General features: G+C 39.7%; 1 protein-coding gene across 1 annotated transcript in view; it reads left to right on the top strand.

Moving 5' to 3' along the window:
* ZCCHC4 (zinc finger CCHC-type containing 4) overlaps positions 1-23,193 on the top strand; it is a 53,801-nt gene that overhangs the window by 1,546 nt on the left and 29,062 nt on the right. The window contains exons 3-5 of the mRNA XM_049630408.1: positions 461-543; positions 13,380-13,655; positions 14,749-14,829. Coding sequence (XP_049486365.1) covers positions 461-543; positions 13,380-13,655; positions 14,749-14,829 — 440 coding nt within the window. The remainder of the gene's footprint in view (positions 1-460; positions 544-13,379; positions 13,656-14,748; positions 14,830-23,193) is intronic.

Here is a 23,193-nt window from a genome sequence, read left to right on the forward strand (position 1 = left end):
CAGGCAGAGTTTTAGAAAAAAGTATTTTTTTTTTTTTTAACATTTGAGTGAGCAGCCTTTATACAGTTACTATATGACTGATGAAGGCACCTAGGGATGTAGTTATCAGCTTGGTATCTTCTTGGACTCAGCTCCAGTTGAAGTTTCTGAAAATTTTGTCTAGAAAAATTCCAGCTTTGTTGGGTTTCTTGGAACACAGTCTTGTATACGACTCTCCCGCACGTCTGTTAAAATCACTGTGAGATAATCCTGCAGGGCTTTAATATGTTAGGTATTGCTTCGTACTTTTCTAGAACTTTACCAGTTTAATGTGCTTTGTTTTGTTTTCCCCTGAAACAGATGCTTGTTTACAACATTGAGCTGCTCTAATTGGCCTCTTAATGTCAGAATGTGATACCGGGTTTTCTAGGATGGTAGGAAATTTGGTAGTTTATTAAATGTTTTTTTAATTCTTTTCCAGTTGTCAGAAGCTAGACTTGCTGCCCGAGAAGCTCATAACCGAAGATGTCAGCCTCCTCTATCCCGAACGCAGTGTGCAGAAAGGTGCTGATGTGGTGGCATTTCTATTTATTATTTTTGTTTTGTTTTTTTTCCTGGGTCCTTAAATTTACTTTCATTTTTTAAAAAGTTTTTATTATGGTAGAATATATATAACATAACATTTGCCATTTTAATAATTTTAAATGTACAGTTCAGTGGCAATTGTAGTCACAGTGTTATGCGATTGTCACCATTATATATTTCCAAAACCTTTTCGTCACCCCAAACAGAAACTCTCTGATCATTAAGCAGTAACTTCCCATTCCAGTTCTTCCCAAACCCTGGTAAGCTCTCATGTAATTTATGTCTCTATGAATTTGACTGTTCTAGTTACCCTATGTAAGTGGAATTACGTATTTCTGATTTGGCTCTTTTTGTGCCTGGTTTATTTCCCTTAGCATGTTTTCAGGGTTCATTCGTGTTGTGGCTTGTGTCAGAACCTCATCCTTTTTATGGCTGAGCAATACTGCATCACACACACACACACACACACACACACACACACACGCCACATTTTGTTGATCTATTCATTCATCAGTGAACGCCATTTCCACCTTTTGGCTGTTGTGACGAATGCTACAGAGAACGTTGGCATACGAATGTCCGCTTGAGTCTCTGTTTTCAAGTCTTTTCTATATATACCTAGGAGTGGGATTATTGGATCATACGATATTTCTGTGTTTAGTGTTTTGGTGAACCACCAAACTCTTACCCACAGTGGCTACACCATTTTACATCCCTACCAGCAACGTACAAGGATTCCAGTTTCTCCACATCCTTGTCCATACTTTCTGTTTTGTGTGTGTGTGTGTGTGTGTGTGTGTGTGTGTATGTTTTAATTATCTTAGTACTTGTGAGGTGATGTGTCATTGTGGTGTTGAATTTTAGGTCCCTAATGAGTAATGATGTTGATTATCTTTTCATGTGCTTGTTGGCCATTTGTATATCTTCTTTGGAGAAATGTCTATTCAAGTCCCTCGTCCATCTTTAATAGGGTTGTAATTCTTGTTGTTGAATTGCGGGAATTCTTTATATGTTAAGGGACATCAGACCCTTATCAGATACAGGATTTTTACACACTTTTTCCTATTCTGTAAATAGCCTTTTCACTTTCTTGATGATGTTCTTTGATGCACAAGAGTTTTTAAATTTGATCAAGTCCAATTTATCAAATGTTTGCTTTTGTTTTCTTTGCTTTTTGATGATATAGCTAGGAATCCATGACCCTATCCACTGTTATGAAGATTTACCATGTTTCTATTTTGCAGCACTAAAAGAAACAAAACACTTTTCGAAAACTGTGGACATTTATTTTTAAAAATCTACATTGTTGAAATGTTTTATTGAGTGACTGGAAGTTGAATCCTGGATTTAATTCTTTGGAGATCTGTGAAAGGCCACTTCCTTCTGTGTCACAGGCCTTGTTCCTGTGTGCTGGGAGAAGCTCCTTGCGAAGCCCCTGGTCTGGGCTGCTGGTGACAAATAGGTTTTTACTCTCACAGCAAGTGCGCTGGCTCCCTGGGCTGCTGTGTTCAGAAGGATTCTGAGGTCTTATCTAGGCTAAGTGGAAAGGAGAACTAGGCTCTATTAAAAACATCTTTCTTGAGCTTCTTGGATTTTGAAGTCCTTTGATGGAGGAGGCTTTTCACAGGATAACTTGATCACCCCTAACCAAAGTACTTAATCAGTGATGACCATTTACTATATGAGAATCCAGTCAACAGTACAAAATATTTAAAAGGAAGTTAATGTAAATTGAGCACTACTGTGAGCGGGCTAGTGGGCTAAGTGTTTCACATGAGAATTAGTTAATCTTGCTGAGGCAGTTTATTTACTTAGATGAGAAAATTGAGGCCTGGCGCAGATGAGGAACTTCATTAAAGCCATTACTACTGGAATGGCTTAGCAGTGACGCAGACTTATGCCCCTGATTCTAAAACATTTTTAAACATGAAAGCAGACGCAGATTAACATATGGTATGTGCTGATTTGATTTAAGGAGATCTAAGTAGATAAAACATGAGTTCTATAGAGATCTATCGTAATGACATAGAATACCAAAGATGCAGAAAGTACAAAGTAGAAAAATATCACCTGTGATTTCTCCCCTTGAGCCCCTCATTTTGTTCATTTTGTAGTATTTTCTCTCAGCCTTTTTGACTTGTGCTAAAGTTTGTTTTACAAGGTTGTCATCATAATGTATGCATAGTCTCTTATACTTTACCATTTCAATTTTACCTGATAAGCATCTTTTTTATATTATTACATAAGGATATTGGTGATTCAGTTAAACTATAAGAACATCTTGGCGACCTTGTTTCCTTGTATAAGAACATTTCAGTCTGGAGCTAAACCACTGTTCTGTCTTTGTGCTGCCAGAATATGGCTTTTTGATAATAATTTTTGAAATTCATATTTCATGTTAATTGGAATATAAAAGCATTGGCTAAAATATGAAGAATTAAAGAATTTTCAAAAGGTTATTTCTCAGAGGTCATGCTGTCATTTGTAATCTAGTGCTGATTCTTTAGAACATGTCTTTTTAAATTTTATTATTTTTTTTAATGTTTATTTATTTTTGAGAGAGAGACAGAGCCCGAGTAGGGGCGGAGCAGAGAGAGAGGAGACACAGAATCCAAAGCAGGCTCCAGGCTCCAAGCTGTCAGCAGAGAGCCTGACATGGGGCTTAAACCCATGAACCATGAGATCGTGACCTGAGCCGAAGTCAGACGCTTAACTGACAGAGCAACCCAGGTGCCCTGAGAACATGTCTTAATAAAATAATTTTCAACATCTGAGATCATCTGTAACCCATAACCTTGGATTTTGTTGCCCAAGCTTGCTTGCTTGTTTGCTTTTTTCCTTCTTTCCTTCCTCTTCCTTCCTTCCTTCCTTCCTTCCTTCCATCCATCCATCCATCCATCCATCCATGCATCCATATATTCATTCTTTGTTGAGGTCTCAAAAAGAACTTAAAATGCAAGTAATGGAGTTGAGATACACAAAGATAACATCGTGCTAAGAAGAATGTGTTAAGTGTAGACAGTATTTATAGGAAAAAAAGCTGGGTGTTCTCGGAGGTCAGCAGTGATACAGCTACCTTGTGCCTTAGCTGATCAGTACCGTTGAAGGACATGGGACTGGAACAGGTTTTGGAGGATGGGTAGAAGTTGAAGCTTTTTGAAATGCACTGGCATTGATTTCACTGCCTCGCTCTGTCTGTGATTGATGCTGCATGCTTTCTTATATGCTTTCTTTGGAGTAAAACATTTGAAATCAGTCATTCCTCTAAACATGTAAAATTTTGGCTTTTTAAAATCAAGGGCTTACTAAGTTAATTATTCTGTGTTATTAAGTACCTGTTCTCTTAGAGTGTCTTCAGCTGGAAACTCGCAGTTCGTTCCTGTGTGTAAATGACCCAAAGGATGATGTACTGTTACTTGACGTTGTAATTGTTTTCTAAGTGAACTTTCTACAACTCATTTACAAATGGTCTTAGGAAATAACTACACCATTTGAAAGTATTAAAATGCATTTAAATGTGATTCCTATTCTATAAAGCAAACTTTTATCTGTTACTGTGGAGTAACAACAGCTTTTCATTGGCAATTTCTTTTCCAAATTGCTAGAAAAGAAATATGTAGCTAGCCATATAAATTAGCTTGTTATACTTGATTTTTATTACGGAACTGGCTGTCCTGCACAGATGGCTAGGTGCTACAGAAGAGGATTGGATATTTGTTTTTCTAACCTCACTCTTTGAGCCATGCTTTTGATTTCATGTGTTCAGTTGACAGATTTACATTTTGTGTCTGAGATTTGACTTTCCTTATAGTTTCTAGCTGCCTGTCATGCCCTGAAATGTTATTCTATCATGTAGTGTGCTGGCACCTTTATTGTGACCTATGAAGTCTTAGAGAAGATATATTTTAACGCTAAAATGAGCAATAATTTATGTGCATCCATATGGTTTTGTTTAGTTGATAACTTCATTTGGTTACGTTTTTTTCAGAGCTCATTTAAACTCAGATTTTCAAGGTCTGCTATTAGGGAAATGCCATAAACGTAATTTGTCTACTCCAGGAAAGGCAAATGGAACATCAAATGGAGATCAATAAAAATGACATTTGAAATGCTAGCCTGCAATTTGTGAATCATGCTGAGCCATGCAGCAGAATGAATTTCCTCTGCCCCCCCCCCCCCAGCATGTGTAGAAAGTACCAATGAGGGAGAGCTGAGTAATCTTCAGTTCTCATGTTCTCATGTTCTTCCTACCAAACCTCTAAAAAGCCTTGTGTCTGAATATTAAATTTAAAGCAGTATACTTGAATGATTATGATGTGATTTTGAACAGAAAGAAAAACGCACAAGATCTCAGTTTATCTTTTGTCAAGGAAAGGTTAACAAACCAGCAGTAAAACTTTCCGAAGAGCAATTTTGACAGGGCACAAAGATCTCGAGGTGGAGGTTCACTTAACAGTACTCTTCTTTTCCTTTGTTTACAAGTAATTAAACTCAGTGTCCTCAGTGCCTTCAGAGAGTCCAGTGTCATGAGCAAATTGTACACCGGTCATTCATGGTGTTTTTAAACTTTCATCTCTTCCTGGTGAATTTGCGTCTTCCTCCTTCAGTGGGCATCGCTTGGTGAGTGACAGGTGGTCCTTTGGACTGGGTTTAAGTAACAGACCCTGACACAGCTCTAGCTGTGGGGATCTTCCTTCTCTTTGTTCCCATAAAGCCCTCGATTGTAGTCATCATTCTTTCAAGGATGGGTATTTACTTCCCTAATATCCAACGTGTGCCCTGTTGTTCCGTTTTAGTTCCTGACTGCACGTGTCATACCCTTGCGTTTGGGGACCGAATCGTAGATGACGGCAGTGACACGTGTAGTTCCAGCAGTGCATTGAGCCGAGTTGAAGAGATGGTACCATGAAAGGCTGGGACAATTTTGCACGTGGAGGGGGTGGGGAGGGACCATCCCAACCACATCCTGCCCTCCGTCTGGCTGATGGCGTTAAAAATCCTGTCTCTGTCGTAGCGAAAAAATGCGCATCTTAGAAGTGATGAACTGGGATGGCTGGATTTTGCTTTGTGATCCTGTCTGACTGGCTTTCGTTTAGTGGCTAGATTTATCTCATTTTCATAGCGGGTATAATAGATAACACTTGATCTTGGTTTTGCTGTATTACTTGATGCTTCCTGGTTTTCTTCTCTTTGTTCTCTTTCACTATGTGGCGTATGTTGGCTTTGCTTTGTTTTATTTAATGTGTGCTGCTTCTGTTTTTTTTGTTGTTCTTACGGTTGCTTTTCTAGCTTTTTATATCCTATTTAATCCTTTCTTTAGATGGTCTTCATCCATCTAAAAATGAGAGATAATGAACTATCCAATTTTGGTTGATTATATTTCTTTTTAGGAATACCCTTTATGCCCTTGAATATTGCTTATTGCTCTTTCCCTCGATTTTTCACTTTGAAATGATATCTTTTGGTCTCTGCCTCTAACACATGAGAGCACCAGTGTCCTTACACTGTCTCCCACTTTCTCTGGGACTTCTCCGACCTCTTGTATTGGGATTTACGTTATTTACATTTTATACTGTAACCATAATGCCCATATGGTTCCGTTTTTATTCTGTGGTTAAATGGATTCGGTGCTTCCTGGAAGCCCCTTTGCTGTACTTGCTTTCTTTATCTCCCCTATGGCTAACATTCATATTCTCGTGGTTTTTACTTTTTAAGTAAAAGTCTCACATTAATCGGAAATTTTCCATAAAAATTCCTATGTGGCTGTTGCATGATTCTGTTGATATGAAATACCCCAAACAGGCAAATCTGTTGAGACAGAAAGTAGAGGCATGCTTGCTAGGGGCTGGGGGTTGGGGAACGAGGAATGACTGTGGACAGGTTCAAGGTTTCTTTTTGAGGTGATGACAATGGTCTGGAATTAGATTGTGGTGATAGTCGCCCAACTTCATGAACACTCTAAAAACTGCTGAATTGTACACTTTAGAAGAGTGGTTGTACGGTATGAGTTAAATTTCAGTCAAACCAAAATCTTTACGTGGCAATGGAATCAAACAGTTCTGTGAGGTTTCACAAAGAACAACGCTCCTGTTTCCACGCTTACATTTCTCCTCCCCAGCAGCAACTACAGTCAGCCGTTCTGGCTAATTATTTTAGAATTTGCCTTCCTGTCTGTGAAATACAAAACATGCTTGCATTGCCACTTCCTGATTTATCAAGTTTTGGAATTATCTATTTCCTGTGGAAGAGGAGGGTTTACCTTTCTTCCTCTCCTCTCCTGCCCTCTCCCCTTCACCTCTACCACCCCCCACCTCAGAATCTGTACCTTTTCACTACCCCATTTGTATATGGTTACATCATAATTTTTGGGTTAGATTCATATTTTAGTGTTTGCATTATTATAACTGTGTAAATGCTGCTCATAGCTGAACCATATAAGAAATCATAGTAAGCTCTTTCCTACACAGCTTTTTGTTTTCTTTGGAGTTAAGAATACTCTTGGATTGTTTTACTGTTGTAGCTGCTGTTTGCTTATTTATGTGCTTATCACTGCTCCAACCGCGAACCCTCTGCCAGTTGTCTGAATCCTTTCAGAACATTCAGATGTAGCACAGTCTTTTAGATCTTAGAGAAATCTGTCCTAGGGCTTTCAGAAATGCTCCAGTCTGGAATGGTTTCCCTTTCTACCTGGCACCTAGCAGTCCTGCAGTTTCTTTAGCAAGGACTTAGATTATATGACTACATAACCTGAGTTCTACGAAGTCCTTTATTCTTTTTTTTTTTAAGATAGTTTTTCTCGGGTACTTTTTTATGTTTGTTTGTTTTTTTTTTTTAATGTTTATTTATTTTTGAGAGAGAGAGAGTGTGTGCGCAGGAGAGGGGCAGAGTGAGAGGGAGACGCAGAATCTGAAGGAGGCTCCAGGCTCTGAGCTGTCAGCACAGAGCCTGACGCGGGGTTTGAACCCATGAACTGTTGAGATCGTGACCTGAGCCGAAGATGGACACTTAACCGACTGAGCCACCCAGGTGCCCACCTGCTTTATTCTTGAGCGGCACTGACCCAACTATAAAATTATTCAGATTACGTGTTTTCCTTGGAACAATTGCAGGATTGCATCATGTCCTTCAGAGCAGGACTTCTTAAATGATCTGTGTTAAAGGATCGGTCTTTTGTCTGTTTGCCTTTTTAGGTTCTTGTTTTTATTTCCTACCCATTGGGGTCAGATACTTTTGTAAACCTGATAAAGATAAATTAAAGTAAAATGAAAGGCAAATGAAGAAAAGAGAAGACATACAAAATACAAGCCCACATTTTTTATTGTTAATTTGAACAGACCTGAAAGTGCTCTAACTGGTATAAAAATATCTAAATACATACTCTTGGTGTCTGTCTTTGTGTCATCAGGAACTGGTAACAGTTGACCTGCCAGCACCAGTTCGTGGCCACTTTGTGAGGAACAGTGATCTAGAGTTAAATGTGGTGCTGTAGAAATCTGAGGCCAACCTGATTTTTACTGTCCAACAATTTTGGAATCTTGTGTTTCTGGAAATACCTTTATCTGTGCCGATACTTGATTGATACCTTTGCGGATGATGGAATTCTACGTTGGAAATATTTTTCCCTCAGATTTTGGAAGGCAGTGTTCCATTTACTTTGTCTTCATTTTAGCTGCTGAGAAGTTCAAGTTCAAGAAGTTCATTCCTGATCTCATAAATGATCTGCGACTGTTTGATCCCTCTGTCGTTTTTTCTTTTTTTTTAATCTTTTTGTTCCTAGGGGTATGACATTTCGTGACTATCTATCTTGATGTGAGTCTGTTACATTTTATTTTGCTGGGTATTAGGGAAATCCTTTCAAACTGGAAACTCCTGTTCTTCAGTTCTGAGAAATTTCCCAGCATATATTCCCATTGTCAACGAATGAAAAACCAAATCTCACATGATGTAGGGCTGATTACAATCCATTTTTGGTTTAGTATTTTTTGGGGTCATCTTTATTTTCTTTGAGTTTAATTCTTGCCTTTTCTTTAAAGCATTTTTAAAACCTTTTATTGTGGGACATTTCAGCCATATATAAAAGAGAGAACAGTATAAAGAGTCTCCTACACCCACACCCAGCTTCATTTGTCATTAATATGTAGTTAATTTTATTTCACATGTACCTTCTACTGTGACCTCCAGTGTAGATATTACATTTTATCCATAAATATATGCACCTCAAGAAATAAAGCCTTTAAAAAAACCGTAATCACAATACTATTAAAATGCCTAAACTATGAACAGTTCCTTAACGTAACATGCAGTTAGTATTCACATTTCTCTGATTAGCCCGTAAATACTATTAGCCATAAATACTGTTTTATAATTGGTTCTTCAAACAGGATCCAAACAGGGTTTATGCACTGTAGTTGGTGGATATCTTTAATCACTTGTTTGTTGAAAAAAACAGAGTAATTTGTCCCATAGAATTCCTCACATTCTGGATTTGCTTGCTTGCATCCTGTAATGTTGTTTAACATTTATTCTATCCCTGTATTTCTTGTAGAGGTATCATCAGACTCAAGTTCAGTTTCAGGGGACAAAACTCTTTTGTAAGTAGTGGGGCATATTCCCTTTTGAATTACATCAAAAGATAGATAATGCCTGGTTATTCACTTGGTGTGACTTTAAGATTGATCATATGCAAAGTAACCAGTCTGTAAACAGTACAATTGATTTTGTGTATTAATCTTTTATCGTGTAATCTTGATGAGCTTACTAGGTTTAGCAACTTTTAAAAATATTTCCTCAGAGCTTTCTACATATACAATCATGTTGTCTGTGAAAAAAATTTTTATGTTTCCTTTCCGATCCGTGCCTTTTATTTCTTTTTCTTGTCTTATCAAAGTGGCTAGAATCCCTAGTGAGTGTTGACTAGAAATGGTAAGCGTAGACATCTTTGCTTGTGTCCCAATCTTGGGAGGAATGTATTCATTCTTTTACCAGTATGGTGTTAGCAATAGGTTTTTCTCAGATGCCCCTTAGCAGGTTGTGGAAGTTTCCTTCTGTTCCTAGTTTTCTGTGAATCTTTCTCATGAATGAGTGTTTGATTTTGTCAAGTGCTTTTTTCCTGCATTTAATGAGATGATCATTTTGTAAAAGATTGTTAATTTGGTGAGTTGCACTGATTGCAACATTAAACATTAAAGCAGCCTTGCATTCCTGGGCTAACTAACACTTGGTCATGATCTGTTACCTTGTTTATACACTGTGGTTTTGATTTGCTAAAATTCCGTTAATAACTTTTGAGTTTGTGTTTATGAGGTTTATTGGTCTTTAGTTTTCTTACGATTATTTTTTTCTGGTTTGGTGTTGGGGTCATCCTGGCCTAATGAATGAAGTGGGAACTGTACCTTCCTCTTCAGGGTACTGGAGGAATTTATGTAGAATTGGTATTGCTGCTCTGTCTTCTTTCTTACATTGTTCCCAGTGAGAAATCTGATATCATTCTTAATCTTTGTTCCTCTGTACAGTGTCTTTTTTTCTTCTGGTTTTAAGATGTTCTCTTTTTCACTGATTTTGAGTAATTTTACTATGTATGATGCACCTTGTAGTTCTCTTCGTGTTTCTTGTGCTTGAAGTTCTCTGAGCTTCTTGAGTCTTTTGATGTAATTTTTGGAAAATTGCAGCCATAATTTTTTCAAAAATTTTTCCATCTCCCCAACCCCACTTGGGGGCCCATTTTCATGTATTTTTGGTCCCTTGGGGTTTCATTTTGGGTAATTTCTAAGACTGTGCCTTCGTGTATATGGATCGTTCCTCTGTCACGTCTAAATTTCTGTTACTCCCATCTAGGCTATTTTTCCACTCAGACAATTAAAAAAAAAAAAAAACTTTAAAGGTTCAATTTGGGTCTTTTTAATATTTTCTATGTTTTTACCTAACAAGCTCATTCTTTTTTTCTTTTTTTTTTTTTTTAAACCACTTGAACATACGGTATATAGTTACAGTAAATGGCTTTAATTTCTCTCTGATCATCTTTGTCATTTCTGAGTCAGTTTGATTTGATTGTTGTTGCTCTTGTTGTTTTTCCCCCTCGTCATGGGTCATGTTTTCCTGTTTCTTTACATACCTGTTGGTATTTGATTCAGTGCTGGAAGTATCAATTTTACCTTGTATACTGGATATTTCTTATTCCTTTACATATTTTTGAGCTTTGTTCTGGAACACAGTTGTTACTTGGCTATAGTTTGGTATTCTCCAGCAGGATTTGGCATACCCCAGCGTGCAGACTGCCTCTAGTCATGCCTGTTCATTTACACATTGGGTTTGTAGTTCCTTTTGTGCTACGATCACAGCATAGATGTGACAGAGAAACCAGATGGCCTGCCAAGCTCCATATTTATTACCTGATCCTGTACAGAAAAGGTTTGTCGTTCCTTGCTTTCGAAGGCTTATCTTCAAGCTTTTGGGCAAGACTAGAGCATCTGTGGGGTAGGGCTGATTTCTCCCCGCTCCTGAAGCAGTACCCTTCTCAGGACCGCACCTGATGCTTGGGTTTTAGGAGGTTTCTCCCTCGGACTGCTTGGTAGACACCGACCCCGTGTCCTGTTGGGTGTCTGGCGATTATTCCACCTGCTCCTTTCCAGTGGTTCTCTCCAGCGCTCTGGATGCTTCCTTTGCCTGCGTGTGCTGATCAGTACTCAGCTACGGACTCGAGGGGAGTCGTAGCAAACTGTGGAGCTCCCTCTCTCTCCGCGTCCTGCTTTCTGGCTGGGATGCCCCACATGTGCATTCACTAGTGCTCTGCCCTGTGAATTCTAGCCGCCCTGGCCTCCACGAGTTCCCAGCTCTGCTCATCCATTCCCTGAGCTCTGTTTGGGCTTTCTGTCCTCTGTTGCCAGCTCTGCGCAGGCGGCAAACTGGCAGCTGTCCTCCCCCTCAACCCTTCCCTTCTCTCACCATTCCCCATTTCGGCTGCCAGTTGTCCATTATGTTAAAGCCGCAGTTTCATGTTATTTTGTCTGTTTGAAAGATTTTTTTTAATTTTTTTTTTTTTTTTTACTGTTTTTATTTATTTTTGAGACAGAGAGAGACAGAGCATGAATGGGGAGGGTCAGAGAGAGGGAGACACAGAATCTGAAACAGGCTCCGGGCTCTGAGCTGTCAGCACAGAGCCCGACGCGGGGCTCGAACTCACGGACCGCGAGATCATGACCTGAGCCGAAGTCGGACGCTCAACCGACTGAGCCCCCCAGGCGCCCCGTTTAAAAGATTTTTTGAGGGCCAAGGTGGTCAGTCTGGTTTCCGTTACTCTATCATGGCTGCACGCGAAAGTCTTCAAAACTCCGCATTTAATAATGAAAGGGAAATAGTAGTGAATTCAGTGTTGCTCTTGCTGGAGAATGTACTGATTCTTTCTACGGCATTTCATGTCCCTTTCCTCTACCGACAGTCTTACTTTGAATTACTATAAAAGTTTCCTCTAATATCGCTTTCCCTTTTCTTTCCAGTCATAGATAAAGCTGTCAAAAGCACAGTTATCATGGAAATAGAAACATTTAAATTACTGGCACGATAAGCCTATTTCTTGCTGTAGCCATTCAGAGCATCGATTTGTCACTGCCGTGGGTGCTTTGAAGTGAAACTGTGCTTAGATATAAAAAGTTTTAAAACCCACTTTGATTCTGTGTGAAGTTCACAGTTTTTCCAGTGCAGTCCCGGAGTTCAGTTCAGTTGAAACTGTATGGCTCCGCTCCAACGATAAGAACCCTTTAGTGGACTATGCGACATGCTTAGATTCAGACATTTCTGACCCGCCATAGGCCTCAATAGTGTTATTTGGTTTTCTTTTGTGTCCCTACTCTGATTTCTTTGCTAGTGGCTATCCACCATCAGTGTTTAAAACGTACAGTGATTGTTTTCTCTCTTTAATTATCTCTCATAAAATGGAAGAAAAAAACCAAAGCAGTAACTTTGAAATCAGATAGGAGGATGATTTGAAGGAGACCAAATGGGCTATTGGTACAGTTTTTTAAGGCTCTGGGTATTGTCTTGCTATTTTGGGGATGAGCTTTTGCAGAGCTGCTTCTATCAGTACTGCTAAGAATAGAGGAACTTTGTGGGAACATTTTTTTCTTTTAGGAGGTAATTTTTCCCGCTAACTATGCCATAAAAAATTGAAGAACGATCTTAATTTCTCATTTTAAAATGACTGTCATACCGAGCCAGACTGCTTAACACTTCAGCGTTGGAACACATGGATTTGTCAATAAATTTAAGCGTGATAGTAGTCTCCATTACTACTACGTTGTTTGAGTAATATATTATATTCACATTTTAAGTGGATATTGATCTTCATTCAGTGACTGAATCGGAGCATCTCAATTCTTACAAAACTGCTGATTCTTTTCTACTTTGTGGGTATGCAGCCAGACATAAATTCTAGCCAGCATTCCACAGATTTTTCTTTCCTTTGCTTCTTTACACAGTACTCTTCAGGAAGTAATAATACTTTTGGCGGGGGCCCTGGGTGGCTCAGATGGTTGAGCGTCTGCCTTTAGCTCAGGTCATGATCTCACGGTTTGTGAGTTCGAGCCCCACGTCAGGCTTTGTGCTGACAGTGCAGAGCCTGCTTGGGATTCTCTCTCTCCCTCCCTCCCTCTCTCTCTCTCTCTGCCCTTCCCCTGCTCTCACTCTCTCTCTCAGAAATAAATACACATTTAAAAAATTAAAAAAAAAATAATACTTTTTGCATACTAAAAATAGCAAAGAGAAACTGTCTTTAAAACAGCAGACTTCCAACGTATCGCTTTGTGTTTTGTTATGTCCTGAAGGTACTTGAAGTTTATTGAGTTGCCCTTGCCTGAGAGGAAGTTTTGTCAAAGATGCCAGCAGTTGCTGTTGCCGGACGACTGGGAGAAGCACCGCGAGCACTGGCTGGTGGGCAACATCTCTGTCGGCCAGCTCGGAAGGCCCAGCCAGCTTCTCCGTCCACTGGAGAACAAGAAGACAAACGCCCAGTACTTGTTTGCCGAGCGTACCTGCCACTTCCTGGTAGACCTGCTTCCTGCCCTTGGGCTCACGAGAGTACTGTGCGTTGGCACACCAAGGTAGGTCGCGCTATTATATTTACTTATTTTTTGATTTACATCCAAGTTAGCTAGCATCTAGCGCAACAGTGATTTCAGGAGTAGATTCCTTAATGCCCCTGACCCACGTAGCCCCTCCCCCCTCCCAATGATTTTTTTTTTTTTTTAAAAACTTCTATCCCCACTGTTGAAACTGTGAGACGGGGGGGCGCCTGGGTGGCGCAGTCGGTTAAGCGTCCGACTTCAGCCAGGTCACGATCTCGCGGTCCGTGAGTTCGAGCCCCGCGTCAGGCTCTGGGCTGATGGCTCGGAGCCTGGAGCCTGTTTCCGATTCTGTGTCTCCCTCTCTCTCTGCCCCTCCCCCGTTCATGCTCTGTCTCTCTCTGTCCCAAAAATAAATAAAAAAACGTTGAAAAAAAAAAAATTTAAAAAAAAGAAAGAAACTGTGAGACGGAATTATCAAGCAGCTGTGTACTATGTTCCGAGACATCACACGCAGCTTTAAATATACAAAGGAAGTAGAAAGCATGGTCCTTCTCCTAAGGAGTTTGTATATGTCATTTGAGAGAAATCTTTTTTTTTTTTATGTTTGTTTATTTTTGAGAGAGGGAGGGAGAGAGAAAGAGTATGAGCAGAGGAGGGGCAGAGAGAGGGAGACGCAGAATCTGAAACAAGCTACAGGCTCTGAGCTGTCAGCCCAGAGCCTGACGCGGGGCTTGAACCCATGAACTGTTGAGATCGTGACCTGAGCCGAAGTCGGACGCTTAACCGACTGAGCCACCCAGGTGCTCCTCGAGAGAAACCTGTATAGATTTCTGTTATATGATGGAAGGTTCCTTCTGGTTTGATTCTTGACTTGTTTATAATTTTAGACTTCTCTTTTTCAAATAGGTTCTACCTTTTAAAAAACACTTGAAAACTGAAACAGTTATATTTGCCAAATTCACTTCAGTTGTGTCATTGAAATATTAGAAATACCAGGAGAACATTGGTGGGTTTTTGTTTGTTTTGTGTTGTTTTTTTGTTTTTTGGGGTTTTTTTTTTTTGGTTTATTTTTTTATTATCTATGGCATTTGTAATTCCTTATTAAATTTGCTTTCATTAATTGTTTTAGGTTGCATGAGCTGATCAGGTTGAAAGCATCAGGTGACGAGAAGTCTAACATTAAAAGCCTTTTATTGGATATTGATTTTCGGTAGGTTTACAAAGTATGGTATTTATTCTCATTTATTGTCGCCTTTCTTTCTTTCTTTCTTCCTTTGTTCCTTCCTTCCTTCTTTAATGTTTATTTATTTTTGAGAGAGAGAGAGAGAGAGAGAGAGAGCGCGAGCCCGAGTAGGGGAGGGGCAGAGAGAGAGGGAGACACAGAATCTGAAGCAGGCTCCAGGCTCTGAGCTGTCAGCACGGAGCTCGACCCGGGGCTTGAACTCACTAACTGCGAGATCATGACCTGAAAATCAGACGCTTAACTGCCTGGGCCACCCGGGCACCCAGTTGTCTCCTATTCCTTGTTAACGTTTTCCTCTTATTGTTTGTTACCGGTTGCATTCCTTTAACATTCAGAAGTAGTAATTGGTTAGAAGCCGCCTTTTTAGTCATATAAACTCCACTTGTAATCTTCCGTTTTTCAAACACGAAGGCAGTGGATTCCTTCTTGCTGATGTGCTTCCTAAATTCTTTCAACCAATGTGTCTCATTGTCTTGGGCTTATAATTTAGAGATCAATTCTTACTGAGTGAAATTTCTTCTCATACGCTTATTTTTCAAAGATAATTGTGAACTTCCTTCAGGATTTTGTTTCATCATGTTGGAAATGTGATAAGATACTTATTTTAAAAGATCTTCCCAGATGATGTGCATGTTGTCTTTCACTGGAAATAGCCTGAAGTCAAGGGAGAGCTAGGGAAGAGACAGGTGTTAAAGCAGAGGATTAGCAAACAGACAAAGTCTGTGGGAGAAGGCCAGAATTAAATGGCGTCTGATGTGTTGGGACAAGCGGAGATGAGACTGACAGAGGACCACGGGTCGTACCTCCCCTCAGGTGGTGATTTAGAAGCACATGTGTCCATCCACAGTCTCTGTGATTCTGTAAACTTGGACTACCCTTCCTTACTTGCTGTAATTACTTGGATTCCCCAAGATCAGGGTGATGCTATAAAACACTGTGTTCTTAGTATCTTTTACTTGTTCTTGACTATGTCAAAGGGAGCAGGCACTGTGTTTCTTTTTATGTAATCTGATAGAGTCTGTTTGGCTAATATTCCAGTATTTGTCAGAGAGAATCTGTGCAATTTCATGTGCTTTCTCTCGCTAAAAACAAGGCCAACGGATTTTTAAAGTGGAAAAGTTACGACAAGAAGTACAGCTTTTATCATTTATTATTACTATTTTTAAGATTTCCAGGTCAACTTTAGGTGGTCTAATAGAGGCAGCTACATTTCTCAGAAATAAGCCACAATTTCTGTAACCTCTCATTCCATATTAACAGGACTAGCACAGCGATTTCTGCTTAACATGAGCGTGGCTTGGCAAGATGTAATTCCATAGGTGATGATACAGACTTTTGAAAGAGAAATTCAAATTTCTTTTTCTTAAATTGAGATATAATTCACTTAAAACTCACCAAGTTAAGGTGTATATGCCTGTGGTTTGGGGTGTATTCATTATGTTTTGCAGTCATCACCACCATCTAATTCCAGAACATTTCTGTCACGCCGAAAAGAAACCTACTCACTTCCCCTGGCGGTCAGCGATCTGCTTTCTGTCTCCGTGGATCTGTCTCTTCTGTATGTTTTCCATAAATGGAATCATACAATGTGTGGCCTGAGTATGTGGCTTCTTTCACCTGGTGTAATGTTGTCAAGGCTTATCCAGGTCATGGCACCTCACGGTACTTTATTCCTTGTAAGGCTCCGTTAACATTCCATTGTACCGATAGAGCAGATTCTCTTTTAAAACACCACATTCCTTTCCTGAGGAATGACTGTTAAGTTATTGTAAACATGTTATTTTGAAGGTGGAAGTGTAACTTTGGGTTCTTTCGATAACGGTATTCACAATACCTGGTGCTTGCGTTGAGTGCCTGTCCTGTGTCAAACCCTGCTCTAACTCATTCCGTCGTCACATTCACCTCCCCGGTGAGGTCGGTGCTGTCCTCATCCTCATTTGCCAGGTGAGAAAGCTGAGGCACAAAGAGGTGAACGGGCTTGACCTTGTGGTTGTAAGCGGCCAAGTCAGGACTCAAACCCAGTTAGTCTGGCTCCAAAAGTTAAGTTACCCTCTGAAAATAACTTTGCTTTTGAACTTGTATATGAGCCTTTGTTCTGTAGCCCGTTTCTCTCTTGTCATCCTTCCATCTCCCTTTCTCCATCTGTCCCCGTGCCTGGTCCACGAAGGGACCTGGTTCCTGCTGGTTCGTCGGCAGTGGGTTTGGAGGCTCCTCACGTGTTTACAAGAAGGCACTCGTTAGTCGGGCACCTTATATTGGAGCCCTGGAAGTCTGTTTATGTCAAAGAGAACGTGTTGGCTCACGTTACCGGAGCCTGTGATACAGCAGGCCTCAGTCCAGGCGAGGTCCTGGGTGCTGCCCTGTGTCGTTCGGGCTCCGTCTTTCTCTCTGCACCTCTCATTCTGTCTTTCTCCGGGTTGGCCTTATTCTCTAGACAGTATACATCACACACTTTGACAGCAGCAGCTTTGAGCCCCTGGAGTCTTAGCTTCGCTGTCCAGTGGCCGGAGGCACTCTTTCCTGACAGCCCCGATGGGAGAAGGGCTGGCTGGGCTGGGGCCATCTGCCCGTTCCAGAACCATCTCTGTGGCCTGCCAGGTAGGGTGGCCCTGCAACCCTGACCAACCACATGGAGTGGGTTCACCAAAGGAAACCCTCTCTTACCATAGGTACATGAGAGGTGACAAAAATCACATGTCCACAGCTGAATTACCTAACATCATGTGTATCAGTAGGCAATAGTGCTCATGTTCCTGCCTTTGGGACTTTTACCTCCATGAAAATGGTACAGTGTTGTCTTTCTTTGGTGCAGTCATGGTTCTATGTGTTCTGATTCATTCAAGTCAAGCTTTTTCCAAGCCAGTTGTGGGGGACTGTCTTGTGCACAAACTAGAAAAAAATCAGTGATTCATTGTGATTTGCTCAAATTCCAAGAATCTCTGGTTTACTTTTAACAAATCTTTTTATTTTTATTTTTTTGACAGAGAGAGAGAGAGTGTGTGAGCAGGGGAAGAGGAGAGGGAGAGAGAGAGAATCTTAAGCAGGTTCCACTCCCAGCCAGGAGCTCAACACAGGGCTGCATCTCATGACTGAGATCGTGAGCTGAGCCGAAATCAAGAGTCAGACCTTAACCAACTGAGCCACCCAGGCGCCCCTCCTATTTTAGCTCTTTAAAGAGACAAGATCTTTAATTCCATCACCCAAAACATTCTGGATTTTGGCTTTTTAGGTCTTTTTTATGCATATAAACATTTTGCAAAGAGAGAATCATAATCTTTTTTCCCCACTATATATCAGTCATATTTTCTTTTTTTAAACTGAGGCATGTTTCATGTAGGAAAAGCGGGGTTTTAGTATTATTCACAAGGTTGTGCAACTGTCACCACCACCTAATTCCAAAACACTTCCATCACCTTTTTTTTGTTGTTGTTTGTTTAAAATGGAAATTTTTTTTTTGTGCTCAGTACACCAGATAGCATGCGAGCACTGTCATGACGAAACACAGAAATATGCAGATCAACGTGAAACAGTAATTTAGTTTCCATGAAGTGCTTTGGCAACATAGTCCTACGAATCTTTCCTTCAGCTAATTTGACTATACATTTCAGTAAGGTAGAGGTAATGGATTAAGTGGAAGTTAGCTTGTGAAGTTTTCTTAGAAATAAAACTCCAACTTTATCCATCCATGCCAGTTAAACACTGTAACTAAAACTTCCAAATACGTGCGAAAGGAGATGAAGGAGTTAGTTACCTTTTTTTGCTTAAACAGTCCAGAGGAAAATGGTGACTACAAATACAGAAGGCAAACTGTTCAGACTGACTGATCTAGGATACAGTGTTGCACTAAACTTCCGCCTCAAATTGTGCTAAATGCTCATCGTTAATAACATTTCCATCACTTTTTTTTTAAGTTTATTTATTTATTTTGAGAGAGAGCACGCACATGTGAGGAGGGGAGGGGTAGAGAGAGAGGGAATCAGGCTCCACTCTGTCAGCATGGAGCCTGATGTGGGGCTCGAACCCACAACCGTGAGATCATGCCCTGAGCCAAAATCAAGAGTTGGACGCCCAACTGACTGAGCCACCCAGGCGCCCCATTTCCATCACTTCTGATGGAGCTGTCTCTCCATTATCGTGGTCCCAATAAGTGATCTCTTTTCTCTCCTTCCCTCAGCCCTTAGCCACCACTAATCTGTTTTCTGTCTCTGAAGATTTGCCTGTTCTGGATATTTCATAAAAATGGGATCATACGACATATGGTCTTTAGTATCTAGCGTCTTTCATTTAGCTTCGTATTTTCAAGGCTCTTCCGTGTTACAGCATGTATCAGGATACCAAATTTTGATCCACTCATCAGTTGATGGACACGTGCTGCTTCCATTCTTTGGCTATTTGGAATATTGCAGCTGTGAACATTTGTGTACAGTTTTTGTGTGAACATAGGTTTTATTGTCTCTTGGGTATTGTGTTAATTTGCTAGGGCTGCAATACCAGAGTAACCATAGATTGGATGGCTTAAACAATAGTAATTTATTGTCTCAGTTCCGGAGGCTAGAAGTTCAAGATCAAGGTGTCAGTAGATTTGGTTTCTTCTCTTTTGTTTTTATTTTATTTTATTATTATTTTTTTAAATTTACATCCAAGTTAGTTAGCATCTAGTGCAACAGTGATTTCAGGAGTGGATTCCTTAATGCCCCTCACCCATTTAGCCCATCCCCCCTTCCATAACCCATCCAGTAACCCTCAGTTTGTTCTCTATATTTAAGAGTCTTTTATGTCTTGTCCCCCTCCCTGTTTTTATATTATTTTTGCTTCCCTTCCCTTGTGTTCATCTGTTCTGTGTCTTAAAGTACTCATATGAGTGAAGTCATATGATATTTGTCTTTCTGTGACTAATTTCGCTTAGCATAATACCCTCCAGTTCCATCCACGTAGTTGCAAATGGCAAGATTTCATTCTTTTTGATTGCTGAGTAAAACTCCATTGAATATATATACACCACATCTTTTTTATCCATTCATCCATCAATGGACATTTGGGCTCTTTCCATACTTTGGCTATTGTCGATAGCGCTGCTATAAACATTGGGATGCATGTGCCCCTTCGAAACAGCACACCTGTATCCCTTGCATAAATACCTAGTAGTGCAATTACTGGGTCATAGGGTAGTTCTATTTTGAATTTTTTGAGGAACCTCCATACTGTTTTCCAGTGTGGCTGCACCAGCTTACATTCCCACCAGCAGTGCAAGAGAGATCCTCTTTCTCTGCATCCTCGCCAGCATCTGTTGTCGCCTGAGTTGTTAATAGCCATTCTGACAGGTGTGAGGTGGTATCTCATTGTGGTTTTGATTTGCATTTCCCTGTTGATGAGTGATGTTGAGCATTTTTTCATGTGTCGGTTGGCCACCTGGATGTCTTCTTTGGAGAAGTGTCTATTCATGTCTTTGGTCCGTTTCTTCACTGGATTATTTGTTTTTTGGGTGTTGAGTTTGAGAAGTTCTTTATAGATTGTGGATACTAACCCTTTTTCTGATATGTCATTTGCAAATATCTTCTCCCATTCTGTTGGTTGCCTTTTAGTTTTGCTGATTGTTTCCTTTGCTGTGCAGAAGCTTTTTATTTTGATGAGGTCCCAATAGTTCATTTTTGCTTTTGTTTCCCTTGCCTCCGGAGATGTGTTGAGTAAGAAGTTGCTGCAACCAAGATCAAAGAGGTTTTTGCTTGCTTTCTCCTCAAAGATTTTGATGGCTTTCTGTCTTACATTGAGGTCTTTCATCCATTTTGAGTTTATTTTTGTGTATGGTGTAAGAAAGTGGTCCAGGTCCATTCTTTTGCATGTTGCTGTCCAGTTTTCCCAGCACCACTTGCTGAGGAGACTGTCTTTATTAGATTTGGTTTCTTCTGAGGCCTCTCTCCTTTGGTTGTAGTCGGCCATCTTCTCACGGTGTTCTCACCGTGAGAAAGTCTTTCCTTTGTGTGTGTACGGCCCTAGTGTCTCTCTCTCTCTCTCTCTTTTTTTCAAATTTTCATATAAATTCTAGTAAGTTAACATGTAGTATGATATTGGCTTCAGGAATAACATTTAGTGATTCATTACTTACATACAATACTCAGTGCTCATCACAACAAGTGCTTTCCTCAATGCCCATCACCCATTTAACCACTGCCCCTGCCCACCTCCTCTCTAGCAACCCTCAGTTTGTTCTAATCTTTAGTTAAAAGTCTCTTATGGTTTGCTTCCCTCTCTCTCCTTTTTTTGTCCTTCTCATATGTTCATCTACTTTGTTTTGTAAATTCCACATATGAATGAAATCATATAGTATTTGTCTTTCTCTGACTGACTTATATTTCACTTAGCATAGCCCCAGTTTCTCTTTGTATGTCCACATTCCTCTTTTATAAGGACACCAGTCATCTTGCATCATGGACTGCCTTAATGATCTCATTTTAGCTTAATCACCTTTTTATTTTTTTAATTTATTTTTTTTTAATATATGAAATTTATTGTCAAATTGGTTTCCATACAACACCCAGTGCTCATCCAAGATGCCCTCTTCAATACCCATTACCCACCCTCCCCTCCCTCCCACCCCCCATCAACCCTCAGTTTGTTCCCAGTTTTTAAGAGTCTGTTATGCCTTGGGTCTCTCCCACTCTAACTTCTTTTTTTTTTTTTTTTTCTTCCCCTCTCCCATGGGTTTCTGTTAAGTTTCTCAGGAGCCACATAAGAGTGAAAACATACGGTATCTGTCTTTCTCTGTATGGCTTATTTCACTTAGCGTAACACTCTCCAGTTCCATCCACGTTACTGCAGAAGGCCATATTTCATTCTTTCTCATTGCCAAGTGGTATTCCATTGTGTATAGAAACCACAATTTCTTTATCCATTCATCAGTTGATGGACATTTAGGCTCTTTCCATAATTTGGCTATTGTTGAGAGTGCTGCTATAAACATTGGGGTACAAGTGCCCCCATACATCAGTACTCCTGTATCTCTTGGGTAAATTCCTAGCAGCTTAATCACCTTTTTAAAAGCTCTGTCTCCAAATAGAGTCACATTCCAAGGTGCTGAGGGTGAGGGGTTCAACAGATGAATGTTGAGGGGTTACAGTTCAGCCCATAACAGGCATTTATCTTAGGAGTGGAATTGCTGGGTCATGTGGAGACCCTACATTTAACTTCTTGAGGAAGTGGTAAGCTGTTTTCCAAGGTGGCTACCATTTTACATTCCCAGCAGCCATGTGTGAGTGTTCCAGTTTCTCCATGTTCTTGTCAACTCTTGTTATTGTCTGTCTTTCTAATGTGATATCTCACTGTGGCTTTGTTTTGTATTTTATTGATGGCTGATGATTTTGAGCATCTTTTCATGCGCTTACAGGCTTTTTGTTTATCTTTTTGGAGAAATATCTATTCAATCCTTTACCCATTTTTAATTGGCCGTCTTTTTATTGTTGAATTGAAAGAGTAATTAATAGATTCTGGATACTAGACCCTCATCAGATATATGATTTGTAAGTATTTTTTCCCTTTCTGTGGGCTGTCTTTTTATTAGTGATTATGTGCAGTTTTTCTCCTTTGGTTGCTTGTGTTTTAGGTGTCATATCTAAGAAGCGATTGCCTAATTCAAGGTCACGAATCTTTACACAATGTTTTCTTCTAAGAGTTTTATGATTTTAACTCTTACATTTAGGTCTTTGATCTACTTTGAGTTTTTTGTAATGTATGGTGTGAGGTAGGAGTCCAACTTTATTCTTTTGCATGTGAATATCCAGTTGCCTCAGCAACATTTATGAAACGATTATTCTTTTCTCATTGAATTATCTTGGTACCTTATTGAAAACCAGAGGACCATAAATGTATGCATTTATTTTTGGGCTCTCAACTCTGTTTATTTGGCCTATGTTTATGCTACTTCCACACTGCCTTGATTACAGTTACTTTGTAGTAAATTGTGATAATGGAAAGTGGGAGTTTTCCAACTGTATTCTTTCTCAAGATTGTTTTGGCTGGTGTGGGTTCCATCTTAATATGAAGTCTTCCAGTCCATGAACATAGAGTTCTTTCCATTTATTTAGGTTGTTTTTAATTTCTTTAAATATTTTGTAGTTTTTCACTGTATAAGTCTTGCATGTTTTTTGTTAAATTTATTTAAAATATTTTATTCTTTTTGTTGCTATTGTAAATTAAATCATTTTTTGAATTTCATTTTGTATTATTCATTGCTAGTGCCCTAATTTACTTTTTGTTTTTTTTTAGATTTTATTTATTTATTTATTTATTTATTTATTTATTTATTTATAAGCAATCTCTACACCCAGTGTGGGGCTT

The sequence above is a fragment of the Panthera uncia genome, chromosome B1, assembly GCF_023721935.1.
Source record: "Panthera uncia isolate 11264 chromosome B1, Puncia_PCG_1.0, whole genome shotgun sequence".
Lineage (NCBI taxonomy): Eukaryota > Metazoa > Chordata > Mammalia > Carnivora > Felidae > Panthera > Panthera uncia.